The sequence below is a fragment of the Empidonax traillii genome, unplaced genomic scaffold, assembly GCF_003031625.1.
Source record: "Empidonax traillii isolate 1590-97213 ecotype Southwest subspecies unplaced genomic scaffold, ASM303162v1 scaffold249:size1902748, whole genome shotgun sequence".
NCBI classification, from domain to species: Eukaryota; Metazoa; Chordata; class Aves; order Passeriformes; family Tyrannidae; genus Empidonax; species Empidonax traillii.
Genome location: NW_020955442.1, coordinates 419,069 through 430,335, shown reverse-complemented (window position 1 = coordinate 430,335; position 11,267 = coordinate 419,069). Strand labels below are relative to the sequence as shown.

The 11,267-nt window shown below is 46.9% G+C and overlaps 1 protein-coding gene across 2 annotated transcripts in view; it reads left to right on the top strand.

Annotated features, from left to right (window-relative positions):
• Positions 1-4,384, top strand: part of LOC114059967 (serine/threonine-protein kinase SBK2-like) — an 8,698-nt gene extending 4,314 nt beyond the window's left edge. The window contains exons 2-4 of one of the 2 annotated variants that reach the window (XM_027889052.1): positions 2,365-2,560; positions 3,011-3,213; positions 3,465-4,384. In XM_027889052.1, coding sequence (XP_027744853.1) covers positions 2,374-2,560; positions 3,011-3,213; positions 3,465-4,034 — 960 coding nt within the window. In that variant the 5' untranslated portion in view covers positions 2,365-2,373 and the 3' untranslated portion in view covers positions 4,035-4,384. Of the gene's footprint in view, positions 1-2,176; positions 2,561-3,010; positions 3,214-3,464 lie in introns of those variants that run through there. The other variant, XM_027889051.1, reaches the window with a different exon arrangement.
• Positions 4,385-11,267: the final 6,883 nt, after the last annotated feature.

The following is an 11,267-nucleotide window of genomic DNA, read 5'->3' as shown; positions in this document are numbered from 1 at the left end:
TTTAATTGACAAAGCTTATGGACTGAAATGTTTTGACTCCAAAAGCTGAAGACAGAAATAAGAATATATAGGAAAGCATATCTTCCCATTCATGAAAGCAAGTTTTCACATAGTAGATAGAAGAGACGTAATGAATCATATGAAATAGATGAATCATGTTATAAATAATTGAATGTAAATAAAAACATATTCATTAATAGGTATTTGAAAAGTATATAACTATTGAATAATACTTACAGTGGATGCAATGAGAAGATTCTAACCTTTGGGCTAGATAACACCAACAGGTGGCCAGCATGTAATGGGAGAAATTTTATCTAACTCAAGTTTGAGAAGTTATCTGAGAAGATCATGAACCATTTACTGACTAGAACTTGTATATAACTGTGAATTTGATAGGAGAAACACTGTCTCACAGAAAATATCTTTTGATATTTTTTTCACAAATATAAACCTAATGTGTTCTGCACGTGACATCCCTGCTGTTGTTCCACCACCTATTTCATTGGCTTTAGCCTATCTAATGTCAAAAGGAGGTCTATGCCTTTCCCGGGTCTATTACATTTTAAGTATTTTCTTTATATTCCACCTATTTTTTTCTCTATGTAACACCCAAATAAGAAATGCCAGTTTGCCAGTATTAGCAGACCCACTCTGCTAATAACAAACCCAGTCTGTTATTAGCAGAGTGGGTCCATTTGCAGGCTCTGTGAGGCCCTTGCTGTGTGGATTTCCATAAGCCATGTTGGCTGGGCAGCCAACAGGAGGACATCAAAGCAAAATCTCTAAAATATTTTCCAGACTGTCTTTCCCTGTGAATTCTGCCCAGCCTTCATCCCCTGCCATGCAGGCACTTGTTCATTGTTGTACTCCCTACAGACCGTACTAACTTGGACTGCTGTTGGCTCACACACCAAGCCAAAGCCTCTTCAGAAAAATAGGGCCATTTACTTGGTACTTCTGAAATGGATAAGGCTTAGTAATGCAGTCTAGGAGAGACAGGAAGGGAAGGGGAACTTTTTGACAAGTAGTCCCGGTCTCCTGTACAAATCCAGCTCTTTTCTAGATTTCCTACATTTACTTAATTCTTTTTCTAAATTTCTGTATTCTTAAGAATGACTGGATGTAGTAGCTGTGGGGCTTCTCAGCAGAAGAGACATACTGGAACAAATCCAGCCAATGAAGACAGTTAAAATACTGGAGCATCGCTCAGAGGAGGAGAGGCTAAGAGAGGAGAAGACTTGAGAGGATCATCTTGTCCATGCAAATGAATACCTGAAGAAAAAAACAGCAGGTGTATCAGTATCAGGTGATACTGAGTGACAGGACAAGAAACTGTGGGCCTGAAACAGAATTTCTATTTAAGCATAAGAAAAAAATTTTTAACCATAAAGGTGATTGAACACTGAAACAGGTTACCCACAGCAGTTGTGGAGTCTTCATCCTTGTAGATATTTAAAACTGGACTAGACACAGTCCTGGGCAACCTGCTCTGCTTAATTGTCCACTGAGCAGGAGTTTGCACTAGATGATCTTCAGAAGTACCTTCTGTCCTTGACCATGCTGTAACTCTGGTTCTGTGACCTTGCTCCAAAACCAGGAGGAACTCCCAGGCCCAAGGTGCCTGTGTTCAGAGCTCAGGAAGGGAGACAGGGAGAGAGTGCTGCCACAGGGTCCTTAAGATGCTGCCTTGCAGCTGGCTGGGGGGACTCAAAAAGTATTTCTCTGAAGTGGGTCTGAAGCAGCTGGTGGTAGCTCAAAACTGCACTGATGTCCAAGCTTACTTCCTGCCAAAGTTTTGGGGCTGCACAGATGAGTGACTTCAAGTCAAAAATGTCAACAGGTATGGGAGGTACTGACCTTCCTTTGGCTTCCTTGGAGCACTCTGCCTCTGACTAGTAATCCCTTTTTTGTCCTGTGCTAGCTGTATCTTTGCTTAAGAGGCAGGTATGTCTGTGCTCCTACCTCAAGGACTTTCATTTCACTAAGCAGTAGGGGTGGGTTTCTATGTAGAGAGACAAAGTTTTGCTGCAGTAGGCTAAGGAAAACTAGAGGGGTAACTGGGCCACACTTGATAATCTGAGACTCAGTTAATGCTCTGCCTGTTGCCTAACATTAGACAGAAGGATCGGAGGGCTGAAAGAGCTTCCCTTCAGTACAGGGACCTTTTATGTGGGTGAGGGTCTTTGCCCAGAGGTGTGCTGTATGAGAGTACAAAGTTCAACTCCAGCTCAGCTGCAAGAGTGCTCAGGCTCCAAGTGTCAGAAATATCCCCTGCCAAGGCGTGGTTTGTGTTGCGTGTCCGATCTGGCTTTCTCCGTTCATGTTGTGATGTTCCTGACTCTGGCTGTGGTGTTTCTGCAGCGCTCAGCAATGGCCGAGAGCTCAGCTGCAACCGCAGCAGTATCAGGGGCAGCGGTGCCAACCATGATGCATGAGCTCCTGGAGATCACCGCTCAGAGCCTGGTGCGCGCAGAGGTGACTGAGCACTATGAGGTTATTCGGGAGCTGGGCAGGGGCAAGTATGGCCACGTGATGCTAGTGACCCACAGGCAGAGAGGTAAGTAAACAACTGCGCCCTGTGAACTACGATGCTTTGTCTGCTCTCTGCTCCTGAGGGCACGGGGTAGGTGACTCCTTGGGGCCAGGCACCAGGCATGGTGGGGGGATCCCCAGGGAGACCAGCAGGACAGGGACCTCTCAAGCCAGAGACCATTCAATTACACCCAGCCAGGGAACAGGTCATGCCTGGTGGCACCCTAGAACATCAAGCAAAGGTGATGAGGCAGGTCGAAGATCAAGCTGGGAAGTCAAAGCACAAGTCAGGATCAATAGAGTTCACAGTTTGTTCCCAAACCTGGTGTCCACAGGGTATACCCACACAGAGCTTTGGACCAAAGACATTCCTATGGCTGTGAGTGTCCGGACCCATGGTTACTCAGTGGCCTCTCTGTCTGGTCTTGGTGTGAGTGATTTTCAGAAGAGTCTAACCTACTTTCCTCATTCCCAGGGACTCTGATGGCTCTCAAGCTGCTACCAAAAGCCAGTACCAAGCTGCAGACCTTCCTGTATGAGTATTGTGTGGCACTTTCCCTCGCCACCCACCCTGCCATCATTGGCATGTTTGGAATTGCCATTGAATCCAGCCAGTACTATGGCTTCCTCTATGAACCAGCACTGCACAAAGACCTCATCTCTATCATCAAGCCCCGTGTGAGTGTTGCTACAAGGCTGTGAGGACTGGGGCTGCAGCGTTTGGCCAGTGTGCAGGCTGGCTGGGTCAGAGGGAGGGAGATAAAGGCTGAGGGTCTCTCTGGGGTCTGCAGAAATGAAGCAGCCTTTGGCTTGCAAGATGAGAAAGGTAAAGGTCTTTCCCAGTGCAGAGCATGTTGGTGAGGGCCCAGCTGGCAGGGCTGCCGAGGTGCCTGGCATGTGCCATACCGCCTGTGTCTCTCTCTGTGCAGGATGGGATCCCTGAGCCAGCTGCAAAACACTGTGCCAAGCAGCTCGTGAGCGCGCTGGAGTTCATCCACAGCCGGGGGCTGGTGTACCGCGACATCAAGCCCGAAAATGTGCTGCTTTTCGATCCCGACTGTCGGCTCATCAAACTGACTGACTTCGGCCTCACGCGGCCCAAGGGTACCAAGCTCAAGCTGGTGGCCGGGGTGATCCCTTACACCGCCCCCGAGCTGAGCAACACCGCTGATGCCCAGGGGGTGCCCATTGACAGCAGCATGGATGCCTGGGCCCTCGGTGTGCTGCTTTTCTGCCTGCTGACCGGCTACTTCCCCTGGGAACAGAGCCTTCCAGAAGACCCTTTCTTTGAGGACTTCATGCTGTGGCAGGAGACAGGCCTAGAGAAGGACGTCCCCCACCACTGGAAGCGCCTGACTGCCAAGGCTGCCCTGATGCTGCGGAGCCTGCTGGCACTAGATCCTGCCAAGCGTGGCCCCGTCAGCGGGGTGCTGCGCTACATTGACTGCCCTTGGAGGCTGGAGGATGGGCCCAGTGGCAAAGCTGCCGTGAAGTCCTAGAGCCTGCTCCCCATGTGGCAGGACTGAAGGAGGGTCTCACTCTGCAAGGGGCCTCGTGGTTTTGGGGCACCACTGTGGCTTCGGTGTGAGAGGCCATGGTGACCCAGAGAGCAACTTCTCTGCAGCATTGTCGCTGCTGCCACAGAGTCAAGCTCCTTCCCCAACTGATGGTCCTCACCCCATGACTCAGTGCTGCCCAGTGCCCCTTCCCTGTGCTCCCTTGGGGCTTGAAAACATCTCCTTTCTCTTGGAAATGTGTGAAGCATCCACACATTTCCTGGCCACAGGAACTCCAGGGAGTTTTCTAGGCTGCAGCACCTGCCTTGTCTCAAAATAGAGCAAAGCATGTACTCTTGTGTTTCTGTATATGACTCTTTTTCCCTCATAATAAATGCCTGTTGGGACCCACTTGCCTATCGGGGAGAAGGGAGCATGACAGAGAATGCAGTTATCTCAGGACAAACTGTCCAAGGCAGGGGCCATCCATGAATGCTGTCTGGGCCTCCACCAGGACCCTTGAAAGGTGGCTTCAGGCTGGTGGGGTGGAGGTGCTGTGGAGCCCCCAGCATGTGGCTGTGTATGGTAGCTGGGGAATGGTTATGGCATTCAGGTTATCTAACATGAGCCCTAATACATCTCCTACCTTGTACTGCCTTCAGGTCCTACGACAATGTCCTTCACGGTCTTTTAGATGCCTGGTTACCCCTCTAGAAGACCTTCCTTCTCCTGTTTCCTATCAGTACTTCAACCTTTCCCCAGACACACACCTCTCCTAATGTCTTCCTAGGTGCACATTTTAATTCTGGAAAGGGGTAGCAAGGAGAGAATTAAAGGTTAGTAGCCTGTCTTACTTTTCTACCTTTCTCCAATCCCCAGGGTTATGCTGTTGGCAATCCCTTCTGGCATTTAATCTGGTCCTTTTGCTGGAAACATTCCCAGCTAGGTTTCCACTCTCAGGGGCTTCATAACTTCTAAAAATGCAGTGTTCCACCACTATACTTTCTAGCATCCCAGATTTTCTTTCATCTCAGGCCTTTGCTCGCACATACTCCTTCTGTGCTTGCCAGCCTCTAGCTCTTTTTTTTCCAGCTTCTTCTCATCCACTGGCATTTTATCATTACTTAACTTCTCAACTAAAATTCCATTTCCACTACACATCACTCGGAGAACACCTTTTGCTCATTCTTTTCTCAGCAACATCACCTCTCTAGTAGTATTTTGTATTGTTCCTGCTCCCTACATCACTTATACCTTGTGCCTTCCTTCCAGCTCCCCAACCTACCTTACCAACCAACATCATGCTCACCGTGTTCAATACACACAGTTTTCTTCTTCTTCTTTCCATCTCTCAGAATCTTTCACTACCCCAAATCATAAGAAATGCTGCTCAACTCTGCTGAGATTTGGTTTTAATTATTCTTTGATTACTGTAGGAATAGCAGAGGAATGTTAAGGTGCCAACACCACTCCTGTATTTAAAGTGGCGAAGCCCTGAGACCAATGGATCTGTGGGCCAGGTAGCTGGCAACTATCCATTGAAATATAGTGGAAAATCTGATACAGGTGCTTGTTAATAGAGAATTATAGCAGTAATGTGGCTTTTTGGAATGAGACATCATTCAATTTTATAATAAATTTATGTTTGATAAACTAAATTCACAGGATTACGGTAAACAGTTTTTGTAAAACATGGCCTATTGATATAAAGAAAATTATGGTATTGTATTCAGAAGATGCACTGTGCAAGGTCCCTAAAACATAGATTAAGTGGATTGAGAACTTTCAATGGATAGAAGAAATAATTGTCAGTTTGGAATGCTCTTGGGGTATTTTGATTGTTTTTTGCGGGGATCAATTGTTGAATGAAAACTTTTTAACATTTTCAACCATGATTTTAAGGAAAATAAAAGCCACTGCAGGTAAAACCCTGCAGATGACATAAAAAATGAATAGGGTGATAAACAGCGGGAGGAACAGGCCACTCAAAGAGATCTAGATAACTTGGTAAGTTGGGTGTATTCAAACAAAATACATTTTCTTACAGGCAGGAGAAACACATTCATGAGTTGTCCTTGTGTTGTGCTGTGAAAAAAGTCTAATGGGCTCCTTGCACAGCTAAAGAGGGGTAGACAGTCAGGGTGGTCAAATCTCCAGCAAAGGCAGCTAACAAGAGTCGTGCTGGCCTAAATATGAGTGTGGGAAGTAGGAGTGAGTGATCAGTATTTGGTATCTCATGGGGAAAGCTGGAAAATTTGAGACAGCTCAGAAAAGAACCCTGGTGGAACTGTGGTTTAAGGCTATAAGAAAGTCTTAAAGAAGGTAATGAGCTAAGCTATCTAAAATAGGAAGACTGATGGTGAATTGGTTAAGGTATATAATACCGGGAAGAAAATACCACCTAATAATGAGTTATTTTGGTTTGAGAAAGGTCAAGAGCAACCATGAGAGAGTGAAGCCAAACACCTTCAAGTAAGCCTCAGCACTGCAGCAGTGAGGGTTCTACCCCATACTGGGGTGCATCATACCCTCCATCACCAGCCAATGAAGAGAGGTGATTATCCTGCTGCATTCAGTGTTGGTGCAGCCTCACCTGGAGTACTAAGTGCAGTACTAGGCCCTACAATTAAAGAAGTTGTGGAAGTCCTTAAATCTGTCCAGAAGTGGGTAACAAAATTGGTGATAGGGCTGGAAGGAATGTTCTGTGAGGAGTGGCTGAGGACTTAGGCTTGTCTAGTTTGGAAAAAAGGGGGCTGTGAGGTAACCTCATTGCTTCCTATAGCCAGAGTCTTTGAAGTTGTACTGGATGACAGGATAAGAGGCAATGTGCACATACTGGAATGCAGGTATTTCCATTTAAACATAAGAAAAATGTCTTTATGGTGATGATGGCCAAACTTTGATTGTGTGTGTCGGTCTGTGGAGATGTTCAAAAGATGATTGGACAAGGCTATGGTAAACTTTCTCTAGATATCTCTGTTTTGAGCAGGAGATTGATGCAGGCGATCTCCAGAGGTCCTGTCTGGCGTAAGCCACGCTGGGATTCCACAACATTTTTCATCTTGAGGACACTCTGTGTTGTAGCTGGAGATGTTTAGGGCTCCCAAATGTCTCTGCTTTGGAATTTCTCAGTATGGTTTCAGCAGAACTGGGCACAAGATGAGAAACTGGCTTGACAAGGAAGGATTAGTAAGATTTTAGGGTTTAATCCAAATTAAAGTGAACCTGAACTGATGGAACACTGACATCTTTGGGAAAACAGATCAAACTGCCCAGTGCCATCAGGACCAAGATTATTTTTTTGCAGGAGCCAGTGTGCCAGTGAGGATCGTGGATTCAGTGCTGCCTGACAGAGTCGATGTGACAGAGGCTAATGGCAGTGAGGAGTGGCAGTGACCAGAATTGTTTCTCTGTCTCCTTTGTCACAGAGCCTTGAGACTTTGTGTGATGTGTAGTGAATGATGAAATCAGCACTGTGACTGAATCATGCATGTGAAGGTGGTGCAGGAAGGGCTACAATGAAGCAAGCACAGATTTGAGCGCAGTGGCGAAAAGCCCTGCCCTGAGCCAAGTCCCTAGCCTGCGCTCCTTTTCTCAGTAGCTTGATCATAATTGCAGCTGGATTTCTTAAATTAATGAATAAACAGACCTGGCAAAGACTATTCCCAGGGGGTCAGAAAAAGGATCTGCTTGTCTCCATCACCCCCGGAGCAGCTGTTGGGAGAGGATGAATGGAACAGAGCTGCGTGTAAACATGCCGGGCCTTTGCACGCGCAGCCGCTGGCTGCGGGAGGGCTGGCCAGGAGCCCAGCACCATAAAGGGCAACACTTCAGCTAATGTAGGCACGAAGTATGGGGTGGATCTGGTGTCATGCCCAAAGAGGCATCAGGTGGTTCCAAAGGGGAGGGAAAGATGTGGTACTTCACTCCTCTCTGGGATGGAACAAAGAGATAAATTGGGTAATTACAGAGTTCACTATGTGAGTTCTGGCTGCCTTGACTCCAAGAAGAGTGAATCCAGGCCCTAGTGCCTTAGTGCCTGCAGTGCACTGCGCACGCAGCCCGGGAGCACGGATCCCATAGCTTTGGGTGGGATCTGTGGTCTGTCTTTCCCGATCCCCTTGTGCACCTCACTTCAGATTCTGCTCCCTGTTCTGCACTGTACAGTCCACATGGCTCCTCAGTAGTTGCACTCAGCAGTGGCTTGGGGACTGTGGTGCAGATCAGAGACTTCGGGGTATAGGGAAGCACTTTGATATTGAAAGGGTGGGGCAATGGGTTGAGCTATTAACTGGACAGATACTTTAATTGTCCCTCTTCCCCCAGTTAGGAAGTGTTGGTAGGAAGAAGTAAAAGTGGAAGTTGTTTGCTAGACAGAGATGCGAAAATTCAGGCAGATGCCCCAAGCTGTGATAATGGTTACACAGTGCCACAGCTGAGTCATCTCAGAATTAAAATATTGATTCTTAAAGATAGCCTGTAAGCAAATTATTTGGGCTAACTACAGATCAGTGGTGTTCTCAAAGTATAGACTGTTGTGCTGCTGGCTGAACTCAGGACGCAAAACGCAGGATAGGACCAGGTTGGATAGTGAGGTTGATATCATCTCCTCTTTCTACAGGAAGTAGAAAGTCATTCTATTTGATGCTGACCCAGTGTCCAAAGGCAGGGCAGAGGCCCAGCCTTCAGGACTTCACCAGTTAGACTTCCAGTGTAATTTCTAGAAGCTTGCAGTATATAACCTTCCTTCTGCCTTGTCAGCTCCAGAACTATGTTACTTCCATCCCTTCCCACTTAAGTCCCCTTAAGTATCATTGCCAGGACTGTGACTGCAGTTTTTGAGGAAGAGTAGTATTCCACAGTGTTCCCTGGTAGTCTTGTCTCCTGAACAAGACCACATGCCGATCATCCTGTGTGACCCTGTCCACTCTGCACACAGATGTCAGGTGTTGAGACTGCAAAGAGGCTGAGCACCAGTTACCAAAAGTGAGTGGGGGAAAGCATCTCAGGCCAGGCAATATGATAGGGCAGACGCAGGATTGCACGATGCCTTGCCTGCCTCTTCCCACGCTGCTTGTTCTTGAGTTTTGACTTTCACTTCAAAGACAAAGCCGGCCAGAGCTTTGATAAAAAACAGTAAAATATGACCCTGTTCTAAGCAACTCCCCTTCAATCCTGAGCACAGGGATGGAAAGAGAAAATATCTGGGGAATAAAGATGGTGGGAATTTGTTACCTTTCATTCTTACTCATGTAGGCTAGGCACATTGCCAACAACTGCAATCCAGCTGATGTCTTCTAGAGCTGCCAGTAGCCAAGAAATCCTGAGAAGTCATAAAATGCTATTGTCATGCCAAAGAGATACAGGATTGGAAGCAACTGGATCAGAAGATACTTGGTCCCTGACTGGGAAGCATGAAATGGCTCATGGAGTTTCAGCTGTTAGTTTTTTTTTACCTCTATGCTGCATTCCTGGGTGGAGATGTATAAACTGGAGGGGAAATACCTCAAACGGAGAAATGAAGTGAACTTCTTTGGCATTTTCCACATCTTGTAGCTTGGGTTCCCTAGTGCTTTGCTACCTATACTATAATTTTAGTTCCTCTTATACTGTGCTGGGCTATCTGTGTCGGTGCTGACCACAAGAAGAGAATTAACCACTGCTAACCCCCCTAATGTGCAGTATCTGTCAGTATCCTGGACTTCCCTACTTAAGATCCACTGAGGTCTGACAGCCAGACACACCAGCCAATAGCCTGGCCTTGCCCATATACAGGTCTGTTGCGGTGGGTGCACTTGTTTTTTTTTCCCCTGGGCTGACAGGCAGCTGGGCATGTTTGTGCCCTGGGCCTTGGCTCAGCTTTTGTGCAAGAGAGGGAGGAGCGGGGATTTGGCCTGGCCCAGGGTGGTGACAGAAGGTGGTCACGGTTGTCACACAGACTAATTGCACTTCTAACCTCTTTGCTGTTTACAAGCTGCCCCCCACCAAGGACTCGTGTCTCTGTCTGGCTCCTGTCTCAGGGTGGAATCACATAGGGCTCCAGCTCCCACCCGTGGTCCTGGTAACCACCTTCTGTGTGCTAACTCTGAGTGCAGCTGCCGCCTGAGCTTTGTTGACATATTTCTTAGGGGGTAGTGAGAGAGATGATCTGTAACTATACAGATTTATTTAAGTGAGGTGCTTGGAAGAAAATTTATCTCAGAGTGACAAAACAGTCAATTTTTTAGTTTGCTATCTGACATCTAGTTATATAGAGCTGGCTTTGGGCAAAGCAGTCATGTTACCATGATTAGGGGCTGTGCAGATGTCTGCAAAATGCCATTTGAACAGTCTCCTGTCTCCCTGTTCTGTCCTGCGCCTGGCTCAGCTGGTTATCTTCACTTCCACTGGTGGAGTAGGAGACGGAAACAGAACAAGGACAGAAATGTGTGGACGCTGGCTGACATCTGCTGAATCTGCTCTTCCTAAAGCCACGTAGGGAAAAAATGACAGCTTATGCATTCCCTGTTCTGCCTTTAACAGTTGTTGCAGCTCACATTTTTCCTTGAGATATTATTTCATATTCCTCTTCAGGACAGTAAATCTTGCAGAGATTGCCAAATGCAGAGCTAACTCATAATTGTGTTCCCCAGGGGCATCCTGGGCAGGCTTAACTCCTAACAATTCCTTCAGCAGAGCCTCTCTCTGCTTTAGCCTGCACTCCTCTCTGCAGCTGCTGCATAACTTCTGGCTGCTCAGCCCCCTTGGAACGAACCAAAACACATTTAATTGCTCGTACCTTAAAGATGTGATAAGCCCTTTGTCACCTACAGGTCAGTTCCCTGAGGATGTGCTTACCAGACAAACCTGAAATTGAGCATGACGAGCAGATGGTAGACCTCCATACCTTTGAACTGGTCAGTACAGATCGAGTGCAGGAGTTCCACAATGCACCAGATTTACGTGATGGATCTGACTACAGACAGACACAAGCCTGTCTTAGTTCAGGAACTCATAGCATCGTTGCATACAGCAACACACAGATCACCAAGGCACGACATTAGTAGTTGTGCTATGCTCAAAGTAACAGATTACCCCAGGTGAATGATGAGAGCTGCTCCATGTAAATGAAGCTTTGGTAACATTACAGTGTTCATGGTGCTATGGACTAACATCTTTTATGCTGAAGAAAGGAACCTACCAGAGACTTCTTTCCTCCTTAGGCTCTGAGGAACTTTCAGGGATTTTCCTTCTGTG